The sequence below is a fragment of the Astatotilapia calliptera genome, chromosome 9, assembly GCF_900246225.1.
Source record: "Astatotilapia calliptera chromosome 9, fAstCal1.2, whole genome shotgun sequence".
Classification (NCBI taxonomy): Eukaryota; Metazoa; Chordata; class Actinopteri; order Cichliformes; family Cichlidae; genus Astatotilapia; species Astatotilapia calliptera.
The window spans coordinates 13562857-13587570 of record NC_039310.1 but is presented as its reverse complement, the minus strand read 5'-3'; the positions used below and the strand labels follow the sequence as shown (position 1 = coordinate 13587570).

The window sequence follows — 24714 nt, the reverse complement described above, 5'->3', positions numbered from 1 at the left end:
AAAAAGTTCTCTAGTCAGAAAACTGTTGTTTTATTTTTCCTGACAACAAGTAGCATTGGGATACTTGAGTTAACAGCTGACTGTAAAATCGATGTTTGTGGTCTTCTGTTGTCCAACAGAAAACATAAAAGCATGATGTTGGCAATGCAAAAGCCTCAGTTCCCAATAGTGCCACACATGATGTGAATAAAATCCGAATCCAGCGCTGAAATAAGTATGGTTTAATGTTTATTATCTTAGCTGCTGAGTACAGAAATATCTTACACATGCAAGTTTTTATTGGACAGTTTTGCATCACAACTGCATCTTTGTGGAAGCTTTATTCTCTTTTCTGTTTTTCTTGCATCGGACAAAATAGATATTTTTTACATGACTGTAATTAGTCCTTAGAAAAAGCGAACACAGGTTTTTCCCTTTTTCCAAGGAATAAGGAATACCAAGGAATACTATCATTTAAGCAAGAGTTAGAGTTTGAATGTAGGCTTATTGCCATTTTATAGTCTACAAGTCATACATATTTAGTATGCAAAATAAGCGAGTACATCGCTGTGCACTGTCACTTAAATGTTGACTCATTTAAAGCTGTATCACCTCTCAATAAGTGGATTATTTCTAAGCTGACAAGTAGAATATTTTCATTTATGAATGACTAAAACAAGACTATATTTAGAATACTCAAACACCACAGTTTATAAATTCAGTGAAACTAAAGCTAATACACTATGGTAACTTTCACATGTAAGAAAGTATATTTCATATAAGCCTGATTATTACAAACTGTCATGTAAACACCATAGTTGTATTAAATCTGTGCAATGCATCTACATGAATTGAAAGAACTGCCAAAAATCTGCTCTGATTGGCTTTAAGTGTGAAGGTCATACAGAAAGACACACGATCAATTAACAATGAGTTAAAGCACACATCTACAGCAGTAATTAGGAGGTACAGAATGGGCCACAGTACCAACGATCACGGCCACAGTGGTTTCCTCCTAAAATAAACCTTTGGAGAATGTGCTGCATGTACAAACTAGCAGTGAAAACCAGACAAGACAAGAGCAAGGACTTCAGACTTAGTATAGGATCAATGGAAATCTGAGTTTCAGTGACAGCTTAGACAGTTCGAAGGACATTAAATAATAGACGACAAAGAAAAAACGCTTTTGTGCTCTTTGGTTCAAACGATAATGTTGAACTTTGCAAAAGAATACAAGAAGAAGCCTGATGAATCCTGGGAGGTCATTCGGACTTTTGTTCAACTCAGATGGGGTGCAGTATGCCTGGCCTACACTACACTACCACAGTGAATCCACAGCCCTGACAGTGACTCAGGGCGGGGCTTAATGAGTCACTTGAAGAGATGATATTTAGACATGGAACAAATTTGGCCTGAATGAAAATGAGTGATTGGCTAAATAGCCCATCAGCAGACAGTGGTTCAATTAACCGACTATGTGCTTATAGACATCAGAGAGGGTCGGGCACAGATGCCACTACTGTTCAAGCCATTAATAATAATATTGAATTGAATCAAGTTATCCAAGAGGAACACATCTGTAAATGTTATTGAATGAATTTTGACAAAATGTCAGCTTACAAAGAAACACTCGCGAACATAGTTTGCACCATCTCTTTCGTGATTTCTGCTACAGCAGGTTTTTGCTGTAACACAAACTCACAAGGTGAAAAAAATACCAGATGTGTTGTTGTGGCAACTAATAACCTTTCCTGTTGAGTTTATTAGCAGAGCTAAGGCTCTATCTGAGTTGCTCAGGTGTGGTCTATCTACACCCATTTATTGCTCCAAGTTGGCTGAAATAAATTCTTAAAATCCTGCAAAAGCTTCTTGTACCACAAATGCTTACCAGACAAGCTTTGAACACAATATTTGCGTATGATTATTAGCACAGGCAACCATGCAGAGACCTACAGGGAAGCCCAGACTGGAGCTGATAGAGCATACACTCACAAATGTCATGGGCACTAGCATCCCAATCATTTGTATCTTGAAATGGGGATCAAATAATAAGTCGTAAACACTGTAATGAGTGCTAAGATTATCTTCAACTTCTCTCTGTTTTTTGTTTTAAAATCTCTCTTGCGGTTGAGGGCCCATACTGTTCACTAACAGCCCGACGCTAATTTGGGATAAAAAAAAAAAAAATACTGACATGCAATATTTTGCTGGTTTACCACAGATTTCCAAGGGACCACACACACAGCAGTGAAGTACCACACATGCTCATTTGATAAAATTAGGTTAGGAAGGAGACCGTAGTGTGCTTTTCTGTCTTTGTGAGAGAAGAGCTCATGGTGTGGAAATTAAGAGCCTGCATGTACTTGTGTGCGTAAATGTGTGCATTTGTGTTTGTGTGTGTGTGAGAGAGGCTGACTAATCCCTCCACAGAGCTGAAACGAGTTAAAAACACATCAAAGGGAAGCTTAACCTCTGTGAAACCTCACCGGGTTTTCAAGAACAACAAATGATCATTCTCCTCATTGTTTCCAGGGGGACTCTTTTCACCGCCGCGCTGCTGACTTTTCCCTCAGTCCTGGGAGTTTTCAAAAAGCCTGTGGTTTCATTTTTAATGACTGTGCCATTTGTGAAAGTGTGTGTGTTTGTGAAAAGAATATGCGTGTGTGGATGTGTGGGTAGGTGCACACGTGTGTGTTTGCACATAAAAAAAGGATATTTTTGAGTGTGACATGGCAAATGAGGAAAACAAAGCTAACAAGGACATGCAGCTCCGCTCGAAATCATTAAAATGTATGACATCCTGACCAGCTATACAACCGCTATATATATATATATATAAATATAAAGAACCAATGAAGGATAAAAAAAAAGAAAAAGTGGGTTTGGAAGACAGGAAGGTGGACACGGTGACAGAGAAAGGCAAGATGAAGAAGCTAGTTGTGGCCTGAGACCTGCTTTTCCTAGAATTCTCATTATCACAGTGTTCCCTCTTTATAACTTTGGATATGCACATGCTTCCTCTGCGAGGGTTTATTTGTGCGAATGAGAGTTGCTCTTATTCAAACACTTGAAACATGAATAGAGGAATGCGTGCCCTATAGATCTACATGTTATCCCAGGTCCCAAACTCATTTTAGATCTTTTAATGGAACGATTTTACTTCCTAGAAAGGTACTTACCCGTATCAGCGTCGATGCCTGACTCAGCAGTCGTATAAATTTTTTTTACAAAAGCCTAATTAACGAGTACCACTGCCAGTTATTGTTACAGTACAAGCATCCAACTGGCAGAAATAATATATTTTTGGCACACTGACATGCAAAACAAAAGTGGGGAGGAATATAAAGCCGCTTGCAAATATGTGTTTTTATTTTGCTACCGTCACAATACGGGGCACAGAAAAAAAATCAATAAACAGTTTTGAAAGTATAAAACATAATATCAGACAGCTAATACACCCAATCACGCGAGCACGCGCTCGCCCACAGTCTCTCAAAGAGACACAGAAGTACACAGACACATAATGTACTCAAACATAGAGACGCACGGCCACATTCACCGCAGCAGACGCGGGACACGTGGTGCACAGCTGGAGCATAATCAGAGGCTGCGTTACTGCCATTTACATCAACGTCTGAACCACGCCTGTGGATGGATCATGTGCTGTTTCTCATTTATCCAAGCGGGACTCATCTTCAGATCTACTGTTTAACTCTATCTACATTAAGTTTCTTGTTTTGATTAGTTCATTTGTGCATTTAAGGTGCAAAAATCTGGTTATAGCTCAAGTGAACTGTTGGGAATTTTCAAATAAGTGCATTTGAGATTTTGTGCTCACTGCTGCAGTTTTGCTGCAGAATAATATTATTAATTGAAGATGTAATTGCTTGAAGCACTGAAACATTTTTGAGGACACAGTCAGTTATCATAATTTTAAGTCTATCTAAGTAATCTGTCAGTGTGAATGTTTTCTTGGCATAAATCGTTGCATGGAACAGCAGTACCCTTATAAATATGGCTGAAGAAATTCCATTATTTTCTGTTTCCGAGCGCCCCCTTAGGCACAAAGAACTGTGGGACTTGACTTTGACCTGCAGGACATTAACCTCATCCTGGGTATGCTCCCCAGCGAGAAGCTGAAGGTCAAAAGCCATGGCAGGTCAAAGTCTTCAGGGGGCTTCATTTTGCCGGATTCCTGCTTGTCCCCTTAGACCCGGCATCTTCCACAGAGGCGGAGAAAGCGCACTTGGAAGACGGCCTAATCAAGGACGCTTTATCCGAAGCCTTGGACTCACCTGGTCTCCCTACTCCGACTGTAGTTGGCTTGGTTTGAGTCCCATTAGTGTCCCCTGTCACTGGGACTATACTCAGAAGACGGGGCAGGTCCAGGGATGAGGGAAGGGAGGCACAGATAGGAGGGCTGACACTGAGAGAGAGTGGGAGGTGGATGGTGGTTGTAGGGGGAGGAGGAAGGGGCCCACTCCTCTCCACTTGTCTATGCATGGACCTCTCTTCTTCCAGCTGCCTACGCAACCGCTTATTCTCCTGACTGAGATTGCCTAACTACAGAGAAAAAAAGAAAGAAACATACACAGAGAAGCACATGTGCAGACAAAGAGATTAATATGTTTGTGTAGCCAAAGGAACAGTGGCACATTTTTGAGAAGTTTCCAAAAAACACGGCTCTCCTTTAGCCGAAGCAGTGGAATCACACAACTCGAATCAAAGTTAGCAATAAATATCAACCATCAAAAGTGAACAGCTATCGTGCTCATCAAGTAACTGACATTCCATTATGTGATTAATTCATCATCTTTCACAGTCGCTTTCATGCCTGTTGAAACAGAAATGCAAATGGAAAATTGCAAGGGGGTGGGGGGGTGGGGTTCAGGATTGTATTGTGTTCACAGTTTGAAATGGTTGCAAGAGGGAGTCATGCGACAGTGTAAATTTCTACATGAAAACAGCCAATTTGAGCGATCATTAGAGGTCGATTTGACACAAAATCATCCGTGACACAAAACAAATCGCACATCGTCAGGACATGATTGGGCTCCCTGAAACACAATTATAGACTAGCTAAATTGAGGATTTTTTGTTTTATTTGTGTGTGTGTGTGTGTGTGTGTGTGACAAGGACATTTGGGTAAAGGCAGCGTGGAGTGTGAGTTAAAACATGGTTTTTAATACAAAAAATAAAAGCATTTATATTTGTTGTAAAAGCTCGGTAATTATATGCAAAATGTGCCAGTCTAAAAATTGCAATAAGGTAGATAAAAGAGAGAAAAAGATATGAAATAATGTATTTTTAGCTGTGAGTACGAGTAAAATAAGAAATTAAAGGATGTAAAGACAAAAAAGACTCATCGGGTAATGACAGTTGCACTCATCCACATCTGTTTTTAAGTGTGTGCGTGTAAAAACTACGGTTAAAGAATGATGTCACATTAACATGTCTGGCCATGTGTGAGTCTGCGTGTGTGTGTGCGTGAAGGAGAGAGAAAAACACAAACGGAGATGAGACAGACACATTTCCGGATGGTTCTGCTAATATTACCCGTCCAGACATCGTACGCATGCACACAGACACAGAGAGACACACACATGCTCAATAAACTCTGAGCACGGGTCTTAGGCTTAACCCTCGAAGAACCAATGGCATGTCGACGTGTCAAACGATCATAAGATGCTTTACTATCCTCAACAGGCAAACCTCCTGCAACACGTCCATTTTCAGTCATGCCAAAAGCAATAACAATTCTAGATGAAAAACACAGAGTCTGACATTTATAATTAACTGCACGCGACCGGTTTAATTTTTCTCATCTTTTGTGGCTCTGGATGCTTTTCTAATTGTAAGGCGGGGGGGTTGAAATTAAAAATCACAGCTTGTCTTCTCAACCTTAACTTTCCGTGGGTGAATTGGTGTGCATATATGTGGATGAAAAGGACACAAGGATGTGTATAAGTAGGGGTGAAGGGAGTTAAGCATGTGTGCGTGTGTATTTTTCCACTGTTTGTATAGTTTTAATGCAAATTATGGCAATTACAGAACTATAAAAGAGTTGCATAAAAACTGTTCAGCTGCTTAATGCCTGTTTTAATTGTCGCGTGTAGCCACGAGACAACCTGGATATCATCAGAAGAACGATACCCTGCTGCTGATCGAGTCTCGAAAAGAATCTCGATTTTTAGTCCTCTCGTGTTCGTCTTCATCTCTGTTAATTTTCTGTGACGTTTCAAAAGTTTGCATGAAATTGGCTTGACAGTCGGATGGAAATCATGCATATGTGCTCCGTATAATGCCTTTCGGCGAGTGAGAAAGCGACGGCGTCAAACCAGTTTGTTACTATGAGTAAATACAACTGATTCAAGGAGACACAGACCTGATTTGTAACCCAATGCCTTTCATAATCTGAGTCATTCCATTCAACTTCTTTACTGATAGCTCTGTGTGCGCGCGCAAGTGTGTTCACTGCAGAGTGAGGTGTTTACATCCTCTCCTTTCCTGACTGCCTGCGTGTATGTGTGTGTGTATACTGTCCATGTTGGATCGATGTGTGTAATGATTCACACTAGAGATTAAGAGGTGCTATTACACACCTGACCTGTTAAACAACACCTCTCTCTTTCTCTCTTGTCTGAGTTCTCCTCTGCGTTTCTCCATGTTCCTCTATCCTAAACCCACAGCTAATGTCATTTGCTCTTCACTGAAACAACACTGCATTAAAACTTCAACAAGTACTAGCTTTTGTCATACCCCGTCAATCAGCAGGCCACTTCACAAACTAACAAAAGTCGGGTGAGCCGCTCCCTAGGCCCTGGAGTTTTGGAGAACTGAGGGGGCTGAGGAGTACTTTTGATTTGTCTCTTCTTTGGTGATTTGTTGACTCTTGTGAAGCTCAACACAGTAAAAAATGTCAGCATTTCCCAAGAATATTCCTCTGTGTTTTTTCCCCCACATTGTTTTATCACAGCGGGCCATTTCCCTATGCTGTCATGGAGAGATCAGCACGGCTGTATTGATATACATCTCTCTCTCAGTTTCATGAAAGGGAAATCATTTACCAGTGGAAAGGAACGTCACTGCCTTTTCCCGATACGATTTGTCCCCCCCCCCCGCACACACACACACCCCACTTCCCCACACCACGTCCCTACATCCCGCACCCCACCCCGCTGCCGATTTTTCACTTTTATCGTAGGAAGAGGAAATGGATGTCTGCGTGCGCCTCTGTGTAAGTGCGCTTGTGTGTTTGAAGTTGGACGCATGAAAGCTTCCTCTTCTGTGTGAGCTCAACAGCAGGTGGGCCGGTGTGTGGGTGTGTGTTTGTATCTGTCGGGTAAAAGGACTGTCAGGACCCGGTGTGTACGTGTTCTTGTGTGTGTCTGTGTGCGTGCGTGTGGACGAGCGCTTACTTGTTGATTTAGCATTCCGATGGCCTCCAGGTTGCTTTGCAGTCTGGTCTGCATGTCCTCGATTTTGCTGAGGTTTAGAGCGACGCAGCCCTTCTTTTCCATGCTGCAACACAAGTGTATGCACACAGGCAAACAAACATACATGAAAAATAAACTCTTTAAAACAGTACAGGGAGTTTAGCGGTCTGAGAGAAAAAACAGAATAACAAAACTCTTTCCTTCTTGCAGATCCTTTAACTGCCTTGTCTGTAGTTTAGCTTAAAAAGCACATTAAGTTTACACTTGCTTCTACCTATTCTTGCACAATGACATGCATTTGCCTGACTGAACAGTTTCAGTCAAATGTCCTCGGAAATCTGCGGCATAAAGAAGTTGGCGTGCATCATCTTCATTATAACTATCTTCATTATAACTTATTACTAAACTCAAAGATGGGTGAGCAAATGGGTTCCAGAAATCATTAAATTATATAAGAAAGTGCATATAAAGCTGGGGAAAAAAAACAAAGCAGCAAAAAACAAAAACAAAACAAACGCAAGCGCAGCCAGGGAACATTAAGAGTACAAGAAGCCATTTAAGATTTTAACTGTTTATTAAAACCGTTTTGGGAAATGACAAACAAATGTTAGGGTCTCCTATCTTCAGACCGAGGGCTGTCTAAGGAATGTCTATTAAATTAACGACGGTGGATAATGGTGCTCTGTACGGGCTGAAGAGCTTGCTGCCCCCGCTTTACGCTCTTTCTTTCATGCCCCAGTGAACCTGTCCAGTTAGCATTTGGAAAAAAAAAAACCTTCTAAATACTTTATTGAAGAGTTCTTAGCCCATTAAAGTACCACTGTACCTCCCCAATGTTAATTTTCTTGTAAAAGAGCAAGCTGGGATTTTCTATCAGAGCAGCGGACGGGAAGATGGTCCCATTTTGCCTCAACTGAGAAGATGCACGCACTCATTGAAACGCTAATAAATAGTCCCATTGTTCCTGTAGATGCGTGCGCACGCTCACACACACGCAGTCATAAACTTTTGCCCTTATTAGTCGCAACTGAAACCATTTAAGATGTGGAAGACACTTGAGGAAGACACAAATATTTGAATTGACATTGTTTTCGGCTCCCGTGCATTTGCAGCTAACAAAGGCAACAACAAAAACAGTAGATAGTTATAACGCTGCTTAAAAACGATTTTTGAATCATTTATATGGATGTAATATTATTTTGCATTTCTATGGATCATCATACAACTCTGAGTTATAGCATGTAGCTTCGAGACTGAACAAAAGAAATGGTTGCTCCAAAAAAACGACACAATTTTTTAATGGCAAAAAACAAACTACAATTATAAATATATCTAGATAACATGAATATTTTTGATAAGTTCCCCCAAATATGTGCAAGAGAAACACAAAAAAAACCAATCCATACATTCCCCAGCTGACAAAATATAATCTGAGTCCCTGCATATTAGCCAACTAACTAATTTAGCTTGGCCAATATAAGTGAGAAAACCTAATTTCCTGAAAATGACATTTATAAACTGAACATAATTGCCACTGACCCTTGCAGATCTTTTAATTTCACACCCTAATGATGATACAAAGAACATTAATAAGAGAAATGCAGAAATTTCCTTTGATCTTTCAAATTTTGAATGCCGCTTGAAAGACGAGTTCCATGAGTTTCCATTGCTACAGCGAAGGGGGAGAAAAAAAAATAACAGAAGACACAAACTTTAACCACAAGCCAATTCCATAAAATCCAAAGCGCCACATCTACACATTTTCCTCAAATGATTTAAACGCTTTCCTACGCGGTAATGTGGTCTTCAGCAGATCATGAATCATCTCCGCTGCTGAGACAACTGTGTGAGATTTATGCACTCGATGTGAGAAACCGGCGAAGTGCCGAGCGCTTGGCTTGGCGCCCGTGTAAACATGTGTTTCTGTGTTTACACGCAAACACAGATGTGTGTAATTAGCAGCCTAATCCAATCAGTGTGTGTATAATTACAGTCATTAGTGTCAAAGCCAAGCGGCCATGCTCTCTAAACCAGGCAATAAACTACGTGGTTCCTCTCCTGCTCCAGTCTCACTCATCTTTCTTATTTACTGTCCTCATTTTTGCTGTAAATTTTATGCAAGGCTCGGCTCTCTTTTCACACAGCCTCCCTCTCATTGCCGCTTTCTGCTTCTCTGTCACTTTGGTTCTCCTTGTTTGTACAAATCCTCTGCTGTGATCACTGGGTGCTCTTAATTGGAAGCACATCGTTAGCGGTGCAACTGATGAAGCCTGATGCTTTATGAGCGCTTCCCCCACATGGGTTGTGTCAGGCAGCCACTGAGTCAGTGCTGCCAGAGGCAAACAGCATCAATCTCTGTTTCCGCCACTCACTGCATATCAATGTGTACTGGTATCATATTTTCAGATATTAGCAGAAATCATTTTTGGGTTGTAATGTCTGTTGTCAGAGTTTATCCTTCTTCTTTTTCTTCTTAATAAGCATTTCTGCAGGAGAGAGGTGGGAGGGAAAGGAGGGGCGAGCAGCATCGAAACCCATCAGGCCACACGCAGCACTTTAGAGGGAGGTACAAGACACTTGTATAAGTGATTATCATGAGGGGCTTTAATGAGATTGTTAATTGACACTATGATGTTACTGCGCAACAAGAGTGTAACAAACCTTTTTAGTATCACCGATCCAGGGCATTAATTGTGCACATAACAACTCCTATCATTGTTTTTTAGTTTGAGCAATACCGCTTTTACCCGTAATGGCAAAATAGCTTTTTACTTTAACACTCGGCTACTTATTTACACAGTGGAAATGAAAGGCAAGGTGTTAGTTTGATAAGAGATGTAATTTGGTCTCCGTGGCCAAAAACCTTTGACATATGGACTGTAGATTGTACATTGTTTAGGATCAAACTCTACAATCTGTTCTATGTCCAGGGCCACACCCCTGCATTGATATTACTGTCCTCATAACAAGGTTTCTAAGGTAAACAGATAAAGTTTTGCTTACTTTTTAACTCTTTCCCCCAGAAAAATGTGGCCTTCCCTGTACCCACCAAGACGACTTTTGGCACCTCAGATGAATAATTTGACGACCATTAGAATAGTTTCCGAGTTTTTGCAAGAGTAGCTGCATAGGCAGAGACCACCCTCACTAACTTTCAATGCACACCCAGTCATTTTGTCCTATGGGGAGGCCTGAAATATAACAGAAACAGCTCGGTTCAGAAGCGTTACTCCTAGTAGGCTTTTAAGGGATTACAGTGCAAGAAAAATATATATTTGAACATCTACAATTCTACAACATCTGGAAAACAGCTGCTGACGAGGATTACAGAAACGGCTACTAAATGGATTTGGATAGACACGATGTAGTGTAAACACCGTTACACAAAAATGTCTGCTCAGACAGACATGCTTTTTGTCAAAACATCACCTTATTAACAAGCGCTTATTAGATCTGCGTGTCTAAATCTAAGTTTTCCCGTCCGTTATGGCAGCAAATTGAGCTACGAGTTGGCTGATGCTTGGAGATTTCCTTATCCTTCATCCACTAGGTGGATTTTGAGCAGAAAATGCAAATAAATATGCCAATATCATTTTTGACTCTTAAGATTTATATTTGCATGTAAAAAAGCTTCAGTTTTGCGTAATTTGTTGAGTTTTACGTAATTTGTTGAGGTTGAGAAATGCAGAAAATTTCGTTTACCGAGCTAACACAATTGCGGTCCCCTCCATCAGGCCTCTCCGCGCCTCCCTGTGGGCTTTACTTTTTCACAAAATAACAAATGCAATGAAAGGCCTTCTCATTCAAGCAGCTTTATAACAGTAGGTCAGGTAATCATAATAAATTTCTTTAATAAAGGCATATCTAATGACAAAACCTTCACCCCGTGTTGACTGCTGTCAGTGATAGTGACAGCAGACAGACATTGTTAAGATACCCCCTGTCCCACTAGTAATGAAATTTACACTCTGAATGTATACGGCTGCCTTGCAATCATGACATTATCTATTGCTTTATAGAAGTGCAATTTTAACACATATGGCATTTTTTGGTAGGTGCGAGTGTGGGGGAAGGTGTGGGCATACTAATAAAATAAAATAAATTAGGAATCAACATAATGAAGGAATGGAATAAAAAAGGGGGGCAAAGGAGGAAGAGGGGCTGGATGGGGGTGACACAATGGAAGAGGCTTTCATTCACTGTTTTTATCTCGTTCCGTGTTATTATATTCGCTCAATCAAAACCCTCTCTTATGCATACATCTATATGAACTGCCTCTCTCACTCTGTCCCTCTCACTTGCTCATTCGCAATTATGAGGGAAAGACAAAGAAAAGCGATTCATCTTTCTGTCGCGGCCCCTTAATGATATCATTAAAATGACTGACAGCTTTGAATAGCACTGGAAACCTACCCCAGTCAAAACAAATCTGATCCGTTTTGGAAACAGAGTCTGGTGGTTTGTTAGGGGAGGGGTGCAACATGAGCACATGTTAAAAAAAAAAAACGGGGTGAGGTTAGAATGGGGCGTGGGCGGGGGAGCTGTTAATGAGGGGTACCTTAGGGGGGCTCACACTTGGGGTATGGGGAGAAGCGCTGCAGGCAGGTGCCCCCACAAACACCCCCTTTCCCGTACGCGCGCACCCTCTTTTCTCACTTCCATCCTACACCCAATCCCATCTGTGCCACGTTCGTTTTCATTGGCTTAATGAACATAATAAATATATCTCCTCTCTATTGATGAATGCTATTTGGCAGCCACGGGGGTGGCAAGCAGGAGAGGATGGGCACTTGATTGAAGTGTAATCATTGTTAAAGGCCCAGCATGAATAACATATTCAGATTGACGAAGAAGAAATAAAACAGCAGCACGTGCGCACACACGGGCACTGCTACGCACAGGTGGCCGGGCCCGCGGGGCGTTTCATTCACAACTTGGCACTCCTGCTGTTACTATCATCATCAGCTTTGTTCCGACCAGATTGTGTGCGAAAGAGCCAAACGTGGTGGCTTTTGTTACATGCTAAACTTTGATCAGCTGCTGAATGCAAACAAACGTATGCCTTTAAATGTGTGGTCACACACACACACATACACGTGCCCACATAAATGTAGATGACTCACGTTTTCCTGTCTTGCTGTACTCCCCAGTCCCGGAGATGGGCCTGCAAACAATTATAAAAAACAAACCTGTTTATGATTGACTCGCTCTTGTATCTCCTTATTTGTAGTTCATTGCTTTTCCACTCTGCCCCTGTTCACCTTGAAGAGTTCCATGTCTTTCTCCTTCTCATCCACCGCTTCTTTCAGTCTCTTTACCTCCGCCTTCAGTGTGTCATTAGCCTCCTGAAGGCATCTGACAAAAGCAGAGAGACGCGTTAAACAGAGAAATATAAATAGAGATGAAGAATAGCAGACACCTATTATCATCAAGAGACTCTTGTTAACATTGCTGACAAAATAGTCTTTCAAGCAACACCAGTGATGACCGCGTTTCTCTCTTTTCCAGAGCAGCCTTTAACTAGCAGTTCAGACATCATCGCATACACGCATATACTGTAGTCCATTATAACACAATTCTTTTTGCACAGCATTTATCACTTACCCTAGTGACTATCTATTTCAGTATCTTGCTGTGCCCACCAATTTCAGACCTATTAAGAATTCTGAAATTGTTTTATTTGCAGGGGGGCAGGAAGCAGACATTTTCCGGTTAGGGAATATTGCTCTTTTGCACAATATTATTACTAGATATATTATATATTATTATTTTTTTTGCACTAACTTGTCTTGTAGCACCTTGGTTCCTGGAGGAACGTTGTTTCGCCTCACTGTGTATTTTTAAACTGTATATGGTTGAAGTGACAATAAAGTTGAACTTGGACTTGGACTGTGTTCATTATGAAAAGGAACCATTGAGGGAGATGTGATTTCGACAAAGGTGTATGGAGTCTGTTATGCACAAGAGCCACATGATAACATGACAAAAACATAAGCACACACGAGCACACATGAACGAGGACACGTGTGAGTGGAGACAGAGGAGAACATGGTTACGGTGGTGCTGGGTGGGGATTATGAACGTATGGCACTATAGCTAGACAGCTTTGATCTCTGGCATGAAGAATATGTCACGCCCATGTATGCGTGTATTTATGAGACATGACTAAACAGAAACACTGTCAGGTGTGAGTATGTCAGGGAGTCTACCTGAATCACCTCAGCATATGCACACACACACACGTACACAGACACACTTCATGCTGCCTCACTTCCAAACCACCGCCAACCATCTTCAGTCATATTCCCTAAATAAAGCGATGTACAGGGTTGAAACGCATTCATTCGAACATACTTGTCTACAAACGCAAACAAATCTAGCTACTGAAAAATATCGCTGTGCCAAATATACTTACTCTTTCTCTTTAGTGATGACAAGCAGAGCTTTGTTTTGGGCTTTAATCTGGGCAATAATGCTCTCACTGGAAGCCCTTAGTAAGGAAGACACATTTTTTAATGTAATTCTACACAAACTAACACATCAACAGTTTTTGGCTGTCCTTTAGTTGTTTGAATATAAACAAATAGATCAAAATGCACCATTAAACAGGTTTAAATATATAAAATCAATATTTTCTACAACATAAAGTATTTTGTAGATTGACCTTGAACTGTAGCTACACATAACAGTACACTATATGATACACACATATTTTATAGCATGTGCCAACTAAGAAAACATTAATAACTTCCTTTTATTTCCTTAAATCCTCTGTTTTTATTTTTTAAATTCACAAAAAACATGTTGGGAGTGTCCATACTTTTGCTCAGTGATCCAAAGGTTGACATTAGTCATGACCAGCTGGCTCTCGTGCAGAAGCTTTGCATTGTCAGACCGCGTCCCCTCCATCTCTGACCGGAGCGTGATCACCTACAGTCGATACAGTAGCCAAGAATTATCCATCAAAACTTAAGCAGTTGCAATCTTTTCAGCATTTCCTTATTGCAGATATACTGCCCACTTTTCTATACTTTACCCAGCAGATTAGTGAAGTACACACCGATATTCACGCTAACCAAATCCCAAGTAATTTAAACAGGTTAGCAGCTTAAAGTATTTTTTAAAAATATTAACATCCTGCAGCTTCACACATTTATGGACTGCATGTCTCTGTCTTGTAAACAGACACGCCTGTGCACACGCTCAGATGCAAACATCATATTAAATATGAATGTGGGGTGGAGGGGAGCAAAGGTGTGATTAAAGAAAAGCTAAAAAGCAGGGTAAGTAATGCTTTAAATAGAGGGGGTGCAAAAAGGGTGAGACTAAATGTCAAAAATAGAGCATAATGGCAACACAAGAGAAAAATTAGGTAAATGGAGAATAATGGAGGATGAAAGAGATGGCATTTGCAGACACAGGTATAAATAGCAAGGTGAGGTATTAAGCAGGCGGGAGGGGAGATGGAGGATTTGGTGGGTGGGTGGAGGGGCAGAAGCAGACTGGAGGCGAGATTGGAGAAAGGGAAAAGATGGGTGTGGGGTTAACAGGGACTGGATGGCACTGGCCAAACTGCTGACTTTTTCATTCTGCTTATCAGTCAGGACCTTTCCAGGCCTAAACTCTGGGGACCCTGACATATTACCCTTATCGCCATAGAAACACCTTGATATGCCATACCATCTTCCCACAAAGACTTGAGCAAACACAGAAAAAGTTTCCAATATGTGGGCCGTGATTTAAGTTTATAAAAATGTCAAATGATTAACCCGAAATGTCAAAATATCAACTGCAGGTATGAGATGAATCAAGCACGGTGTGCATCTGTGTGTATATCTGCATGTGTATTTTCAATCTCACACGTGCACAAAATATATATTTTATTATTTTATATTGCCAACGTGTTTCCAGAAAGTTAAAGAAGATTTAAATTTAACACATAGATAAGACTGATTCTGTTGTTGCGAAAGAAATTGTATTCCCGAGCAATCAAACAAAGAAAAGTGATTAAGAATCATTATAATTCATTTTATCATCCAGTGACTTCAAGTGAGCATAACAGGACAAATAATGGTAGTGAAAAGTGAAGGAGGCAATGATTAGCCAACAAAAAACTATCAGCATTAAAAATAAAAGAGATTATTGTCTGTAGCGTCCAAAAACTTTCAGAACTCGGCATCTGTTTCCTGATGATTGAGCATCCATTAAATATGTTTTGCCCATATCCAGGTGGGCTGCAGGAAAACAGAAAAAAACCCACACTGTTAGTTGCCTGAGGTCAAGGTTTTTAAAATATTAACGAGTTTATCTGACAGAAGTCAGTCAGCCCAGGGCTACAAACAGAGGCACCAGTTCAAAAGTTTACAACTTCTAAAGCTGATGAATTTTTCACCTGCACAAGAAAATACGAAGCAGCAGACAACACATCGGGTTTTGTTTTTCTTTCACTGTAAAAATTCAAATATGTTGCAACACAAGGAAATCCATGAGACACTCATTTGTTTAATACCTTATGCATCCACTGAAAAAAACAGAACTGACATGCATAAGAGTAAGCAATGAGGCTGTGAAGACACCAGTGACACATAATTAATAATTCAGTTTGCGTAACATGATGAAAAATTGCGCTTTTAATTAGGATTGGATTAAGGAAGGGTTGCATTTCAGCAAATAAGCGCTGAAGAGAAACCGTGGGATCGGTGAAATTACATCAAGCAAATCATTCAATTTTGAAGAATAAACTGAGTCAGGCTATCGATTGTAATTACATTAACAGTGGAGTAAATATTGTCACTGTTTGTGACTTCATCTTGTGTTTTGTCTCGTGCTCTGACGCATATTCACATGAAAAAAGTTCTGTTTAAGCCGTCTTGGCAAAACCCCCGCATATTAACACACCCATATTAATTATAAGCGCAAATATATCAAGCTATACCATTCAAAAGATCAAATAACACCCACCCACGCAACACATGGGCGCACGTACACTGGCAGGATCTGCGGCATGCTGTAATGACAGTAATTACCTGCGGTCTCACATTAACATCTCCCTCCTGAATGTCTGACTGGCTCAGCTAGTGGAGGGATGTAAATCGCAGCACAACTCTGATGTTGCGATTAGGTCTAAATTACACATCATCACTCTGTTTCCAGCAGTGTCAAGGGAGGCAGAGAGAAGGGTTTGTGAGAAAGAGGGAGGGACATTTGTAGAAAACGGATGGTGTGGGGGGGGGGACAAGGAGGTGCCACTGCAACAGTGGGGAGAAGTAAGTCAGCACACCTGCTTAACATTTAGATTGGTTTTGTTGCACAAATATTTTAGCAGATGATGGGGGCTAAAAGGGGCAACAAAATGCATTTATAACCAAGTTTGGTGATACCTCTTGTCCTTTCAGCTTTATACTCCAGAATATGAGTTGACTACTCCTGCGCTGGTGAAAGATTTCAAATCTTTACAGCTGCTGTACCATTTCTTTTTTAATTAATTATTTTTTTTATTTATCCTACCAAAAAGAAAAAAGAAGAAGAAGAAAAAAAAATGCCCGAGTCGTTCCAGCCTATGCTTTTCAATAGATGCAAGCTAGACTTTGCTGGACTCCAACATTTTTTTCTGAACCTATACATCTGAATGAACTTTCATGACAAACCTGAAAGCATACCTGCAGATGGAAAATATAAAAGGAAGAAAGAAAAGAAAGAGAGCAAATGATTGTAGAGACTTTAGAAGTTAATAGATTTTCCATCTTTTCTATTCTCCATGGAGAATAGAAAAGCGCATTGGACAAAAGTGTATTTTCACTAAAAGCCAACAAACCGTCCAAGGTCAGGGGATAAACATGCGTCAAAGCAGACTTTTCTTGGTAATGAGAGGAACATAAAAATGAGTATAAAATCAGAAACAGATAGCCTAGTTGTTGCTTCTACAACCATCAAACCGCTAGAGCCGAATATGAGCCATTACTCTGTTCCACTCAGCTCATCAGAGCACATCCTCTCATCAAATTAATGAACACATTTATTGTTAAACACGTTTTTATAAAACATTCATTCATTCTGTCTAATTAAAAGACCCAACAGGCCTGACATCACTTAAATATGCATACTTATCACTCACATGGTCTGAATTAAAGATCCACAAGTGCGTGCGGGGCTCTGTGTGTGCACTGTATGCGTGCATGTATGATGGTAAAAGAGAATGAGGCTTCCTAAGCAGGCCTTCTCACTCTAGGCTTAATGGTGGTAATCGTGGCGTGACCCAACATTAAGACAGTGTGTGCGTGTGTTTATGTGTGTCCCACTCTCCCTAATGGTGACGATGATGACATGTTCTCCATTAGACTAGTCAGTGGGCCACAGCAGATCTAGCATATTAATGATGCTGATGATGGCTTCTTTAATTACCTTCGTCTGCTGCTGCGTGGCCTGACTCCTTTTCCCCGATTCCTTTCATCACACACTCTCCTACGCATGCTGCTGGGTTGTTTATCAGTGGTTGCCATTACTGAAATCCTCTGTCTTGCATCTAGCCTGTGTGTGCACAGCTACATAACCAGCCTTGGTTGAAGTTTCACAAGCCCCTTCAGGAATCAGTAGAAAATAAGTTTAAACTTGTAAGGCATACAATGGAAATATTTTACCAAGTTCAGTCAATACGCCAGCACTAATATAATATCAAACAACATCCAACCTTAGAAATAATTCAATTTTGCACTTTTATTCCACAGATCCTGTATAAAGGAGGGTAAGCTAGTCCTTGAGGCGTAACAGGATTACTGACAAAAAAAAGAAAAAGAAATGTGCAAATATTGTCGTGCAGCGTCTAAAAAAGAAAAAGAAAAAGTCTACGTTTGATGAAAAAGTCAAACAACAGAAAACTGTAAATGCGTTATGGATTGAAGGGATTCGCAATAGCACAATGAGTGGTGTTTAGTTGTCCGGCTGACCGGGTCGCACAAGTGCTTAAATAACAGCAGCAAAACAAAAGAGCAATTTTAGGGTCTGAGGTGCATCCGTGCTGTTTTGTTTCAGTGATGAGTTTGGCAAAGCACAGAGTTACGGGGAGGAGGCGCTGCCCCAAAGCATCTTGGGGGAGAGGGGAGCGGGAGATTGACAGACGGGTTGGTGTGAAGTCTGCAGTGATGCGGATGCTGTAGCGGTCCATTGTGGCGAAGAGAGAGCTGAGCAAAGAAGCAAAGCTGTTGATTTACCACTCGATCTACATTTCTACCCAAACCTACACACGTGAGCTCTAGGTAGTGACCGAGAGAATGAGATCATGGTGGTAATAAGCTTCCTCCAAGGGGTGGTTTGGATCTCCCTTAAAAATATTCTAAGAACCTCAGCATAACTCGTTCACATCGAAAGGAAACTGTTAAGGTGGGCCGGTCAACAGGCTAGGATGCTTCCTGAATGCCTTCTAGGTGATTGCTTGGAAGCCGCGGGGAAGACCGAGGCCATGCTGGAGAGATTACATCTCACAGCTGGTGTGGAAACTGGAAGAGCTGGAACATGCTGCCAAAGGTGTGTGTCTCTACTTAGGCCGCTGCCGCCATGATCTGCACCCAGATAATCGGCAGAAAATGGATGGATGGATAAATATAGCATACATTGCAGTACGTGGTTTGCTTTTTAACTGCAAGGCATTTATACATAATTCATTATGTTCTCCTGCACACGCAAACACACACACAGATCCACACACGATGACTAATAAATAAAAATGTGCCAAGGTCAATCTCCTCATGGATGCTCTTAGTCCAGTGTGGTAGCTGAAAACTCAGCGACGTGGGGCTATCACACAACACAGCTTGTAATAGAGTGACACAACACAACTCTTGGAATCTGTGAGGGCGAATTTAGCAGAGCTAAACCTTGTTGCCAAGGTGAAATAATTAGATGTTAACCTTGAATAATTGCAGTATTAGTATTTTCCCTTACTTTTATTTGATTAATTAAACACTCTCATGTTTGATTTATTAAAAAAAACCAAACTAATTTCCACTCGTTTTAAAAGTGTTGTAAATCTTGACCAAGGTGACAAACTGTTTATAAAGTAAAACATGAAATGAAATAAAATAAAAGAGCTATGACTGATGTGAGTCTGCCTATTTTGTGCTTGAACGAAAAGCTTAAGAAATCCAACACATTATCAATAAAACAAAAACCAAAGGTGACAGCAAGGAGGAGAAAAAAAACCCTTTCAATACACCTTTTTCTTATCGCCTCTTCCTTCCAGTCTGAGACTAAATTCTTCCTGCCATATGTCACCTCTATGAACCCGTCTGTACAGGAACTTTTCATGGTTTTGTACTGAGACAGAAACACAAACGTACAGCCTTCTTTGGTAAAGAAGGATATTGGGTGACAGCTAAGAAGGACGTGAAAAGTTATAGCAACAACATGCGAGGGGAAAAAACATGGTTAGTTTTCCTGCTTGACTGTCCTTTCCATCTCTCAAATGAATTACAACAGTGTAGCTTAATGAGCTGTGTGGGATGGTGATGGGACACACATGCACACACACTGTGCAAATACAAAGTCCATTCCATGGTTTAACAGTCAGACAATTGGGCAACTTCTCTTTATTCATCAACTAAACAAATGAGCTTCATTTGTCTGTCCTCATTTCGCCATGTGTGTGTATGTTTGTGTGTGAAAATGGTGATCAAGCGCAGGTCGTTCTGAGCTAATTAGTCCAGGCTTGGGGGCTTCTATCAGGTATAATGAGTGAGATCAGTGAACAGCTACAACCGTTACGGCGAACCGACATCTCAAGTGTCTCTAAAATTTGAAATACAACACGTTTGTTTTGCATCCACTTAGCCAGATTGCAAACAAAAACCACAAAGATATTTACAGGCTTGCACATACAACATGCTGTTTTGGTTTTTTTTACAAAAATCTGGAAACAAAAAGTTACGCAGTTGAAACTAGTTTGAGTGGTCCTATTGTGACTTTTTCTGGCTCAAATGAGAAAATCTTTCCATATTGCTTTAAAAAATATTTTTTCTCATTTCCAGGATTTCAAATATGGGTGTTTTGTGAAGCCATGAATCTAAACAACCAGTCTTTGGTGCCTAGACCTTCAAATGTGGACTTTTTAAAAGAGAAACATTACTTATCCATGTCCGTCCGGTGTTGCTATGGCTATACCTGTCCGCATTTCTGTGCCAGCAACAGAATAGCAGTATTTGTTGCCCTGGGGTGAGAACGCACGAGTACTGGATGACATGATTTGATGGAAAATTTCTATTAAGCAGTTAGGACCACAAATTTACAAAAACATATTGGCAAAACAAATGAATAAGGCCCTAATTCTAGCAGTCGAGTCCCAGACAGTTGATTCTGTTCATCTGGATGTAGCGTTTTCAGTGGGAGAAACGTTTCGTCACTCATCCAAGTGACTTCTTCAGTCTCAGCTGACTGCAGGTTTCCCAACCTTATAAACTGTACATTTGCATAAAGCTCTTCCGTGTTAATCCAGGGGTTGTTTGTTCTCACTGAAGTATAAATCACATATAAATCAACCAAAACCATATATTAATAATTAAAACCCTTAATTTAAATATGTTTTAAAATATTATATTGCAGACAATGATGGCTGGATTGACATAAAAAGACAAAACAATGGCTTTTGGGGGAAAAACTTCCCAGACCTTCATTACAGTTATCCTATAAAATGTACCTCAACTGGATTTAGATCACATGACTGACTCTGCTAATGCAGATTATTCCAGTTCTTTACCTTTAAAAACTCCCAGGTTGCTTTTAGATTGTGTTTTGGGCCACTGTCCATCTCTCCTTTGAAATGCCATCTAGTCAACTTCGCTCCAGTACAGCTGAAACCAAGCAGATAGTGTATCCCTATACAGTTCCGTCTTCTGTCACATCATCAATAAACAGCAGTGATCCAGCGCTGCTGGAAGATATGTATGTCAGTGTGTCACACTGCTTCCACCACACTTTACAGATGAAGTTGTATGCTTCCAAGCCTTCTTCATACTCATTTTCCTGCGATTTCCATATAACTTCATCTCCAAAATAATGTTGTTGCAGAGCTGGTGTGGCTTTTATTTTCAGTGCAATATCAGCTTGGTTGATGCAGTGTTTAGCACTGTCAGCTCCCACGCTACAAAGACATGATTGTGAGGTTAATTGGTAATTATAAATTGGCTGTAGGTGTAAATGTGAGCATGAATGGTGGTCCGTCTCTCTGAGTTAGCCCTATGAAGGACTGCGCTCACCTCTCACCCTGTGACACATCCTCATTGGTTAATACAGTTCATGCTGACTTTAGTCATACAACTATTAAAAGATTATGTTTAGGGAAATTCCAATATTACGTGGACCTAACTGCACATTATAGCGACATTCAACACACCCTTGCGCAACTTAAATTTATATTGTGCATTCACACACTGATTGGTACAAATCTACAAAGTATTTTTACACATTCAGATGCAACTTTGTATTTTACGCCCCCCCCCCCCAAAAAATACTTCATAACAGAATTTGTATGCAGTTAAATACTGCCTAATGATTCATTGTGGGAAAAGGTGGTAACAGGAGGTAGCAGGATGACTCTTTGTTCCCTTTTTTTTTTTTGGCAGTTCTATGTTTTTCGCAAGGATATTAACAAGGGACCAGACTTCTCTCTGTAATCACTAGGCAAGCGCCCCGCTGACTCAGAGTGATTAAAATCTACTGTCTAATTGTATTTGTACAGATGACATCAATAGTTGTAAAGATATTTGGGCAACTAAAAAAGTTTAAGAACATGAAAACATGCTTATAAACTTTGCTATCTGAAAACTTCTCTGCAAATTCTCATTAAAACTGCTTGAAATCTTTAACTTCATGCTCAAAGAAGTTGAGGTAAACACACTAATGACTATGATTGTGTGTGTTGTGTGTATGGCTGAGTAAATGTGAGGGAGAAGGAAAGAGGGATGATCTGATCAATCACAAAAACATGCCTTATTTTTACCCTGATTGGTATTTGAACTGGACTCATGCAGAGGGACAGGACTAAGCAAAGTGTGCATGTATCTCTTCGTGTGTGTGTGTGTGTGTGTATGTCCTGAGCAGCATGCATGGAAGTGCAAAACTGACTAACATGCGAATCGTTAACTTGATACCAGAAAAAAGATACTAAACAAACCCAGAAAACGCAAACAAGACTCTTTCGCGCACACCTACGTAGTATACACTGTGCATACAAAGACATACATAGAGAAAAAGACAGAGCTATCTGAGGTTCAGCTTCTGTGCACCAAGGCAATTTGTAATATAGATTTCCTCTATAAGCCACTGTAGAGTACCATTTACCATTTCAAACCCTTTGATTTTTTTTCACCATTGGATAATTCATCTTCTGCCGCTCAATAACCGAGATTGGGACCTAATGAAGGAGTCATAGTCACAACGGCCATCACACAGGTGTTTAAACACAGTTTGGAGTCAAATTCACTGAAAAGCTCATTGGTTTTTGAAATGATGGAGGACACGAAGCATGCAAAGGAAAAATGCAAAGGATTGTGAACAAGGGTGGGTCAGTGAGCGCATAACATATACAAATACATACTTTTTGATGCATACAATAAAAAAGTATTAGAGTGATTAACTGAATCATTTACAACCAGATGTAATCACTGTACTTGCTCATACAGTATCTTGAACTTAAACCCAAAGGTTACTGAAACATTACAGTTACAGTTACAACAACACCGGTAGTATTGGGAGCATTTTTATTAGCTGAGCAATGTGTTTCAGCCACAAGCCAAAACATGCACATACTACTTAGGCTGCATGAACTTTTACCACTTTAGTTACTAAAGCGGAAAGCAGACTTTAGGTTCCATGCCAGAAGGCTCTACTCTGTTTCTCCTAATACTAAAAGGCCAGAGAGGAAGTCCATTATTGATATTGGCAAGATTCTGAACTCATCTAACTTGTCAGTCCATTAAGGTCACCTGATAGGGGTTTGCAGTGTCTGCTTTACTATCTTAGTCATTAGATGCTCATGGCTGTTGCTCCTTGAAAGGCTGTGATGAAATACTATGATGCGATGGGTAAGAGCTGGATGTGAACATTTCTTACACTTTCATATTAATCCATTAAATATAGGGCTATAGCCTGTTTGCTCAGCTTAGCATGAAGTATGGAAACAGAGGGAAACAGCTAGCCCAGTTCTTTGGAGGCCCCGTAGAGTCAGGCTAGCTTGTAAAGTGTGCCCACAGTTTTGCAATCCTGTGTCCACAAAGTTGTGGGATAAAAGAAAAACAAAAAAGGAACTGGAGTTTGGGATTGGATCAGCCAAGTAAGTCCACTTTAAGAAATCTTAACAGTAAAATCAAGGAGTTGACATTTCACAGCTTTCATTGTGTGTTTAATGTGTACTTCATGCCAAAAACAAAAGCTTCAATTTGAGGCAGTTTAGTAACCTACAGTTCAACTAGTCCAAAAATCTGTGTGAAGACTGCAAACTCAGGCACAGATTACAACATGAGTTAGATAATGGTCTCAGAGGCCTCTATTCCCAGGCAATGGGACCTAGCTAAACAAACAGCTAAAACATGAAAGCTCGCTTAGCTCAATAAATAAATAAACATCACAAAGAAAAGTATCTTGAAAAATTACTGTATAGATAAAAACGGGAATCAATCAAAAGTAAACATGATAAAATAAGGAACTTAAATCAAAAATCAACGTGGGTACGGTCATATAAGGTGCATTGCTAGCTGTCCCCGTGGCAGCGAAGCTGAAACAGATGCTAGAGAAGGTTTTCAGCTGCATATCCAGTAAGCGGTGTACTTTCCATTAATTATCCACAGCTATTCACAACAGCCACAGTCATTTTGATGACCTCTGCATAAGCTCATCGAGGAACCCAAAAATCCAAACGGTGTGTTGATTCCAATGAGATTCAAGCAATTACAGCGCTGATGAATTCCCTTGGCAAGTATTATGGATGCATTCCAACAGCTAGCAGTTCACTATCCAAGCCACAGAAACTTTCCTTCTTAGGTAGCATATCAATCCCTCCACGTTTCTTCTAACCGCTAAGATTAATGTCTCTGTCCACACGAAAAGTCTTGAAGCCAGGTAAGGTCACACTGTGGTCCACTAAGTATGTGCACCAACATCTCACTGCAGTGCTCCAAATAGTACATGGCACAACACTCTGTGCTTTTCCTCAGAGAATGGTCTTAATCAGCTCGCCAAGCTCATCTGTATCATTGTCTAAACGCACCAAATACCCCCTGATGATCGCTGGAACAGCTCCATCATTGAAACCCCA

The 24714-nt window shown here is 40.5% G+C and overlaps 1 protein-coding gene across 2 annotated transcripts in view; it reads right to left on the bottom strand.

Annotated features, from left to right (window-relative positions):
• Positions 1-3272: 3272 nt before the first annotated feature.
• The window catches only part of LOC113029761 (myosin heavy chain, striated muscle-like), a 91050-nt gene continuing 69608 nt past the window's right edge, over positions 3273-24714 (bottom strand). For both annotated transcript variants that reach the window (XM_026180757.1, XM_026180758.1), the window contains 6 exons: positions 14236-14345; positions 13831-13905; positions 12677-12770; positions 12539-12579; positions 7398-7500; positions 3273-4542 (listed from right to left, as the gene is read on the bottom strand). In XM_026180757.1, the coding sequence (XP_026036542.1) occupies positions 4159-4542; positions 7398-7500; positions 12539-12579; positions 12677-12770; positions 13831-13905; positions 14236-14345 (807 nt within the window). In that variant the 3' untranslated portion in view covers positions 3273-4158. The remainder of the gene's footprint in view (positions 4543-7397; positions 7501-12538; positions 12580-12676; positions 12771-13830; positions 13906-14235; positions 14346-24714) is intronic.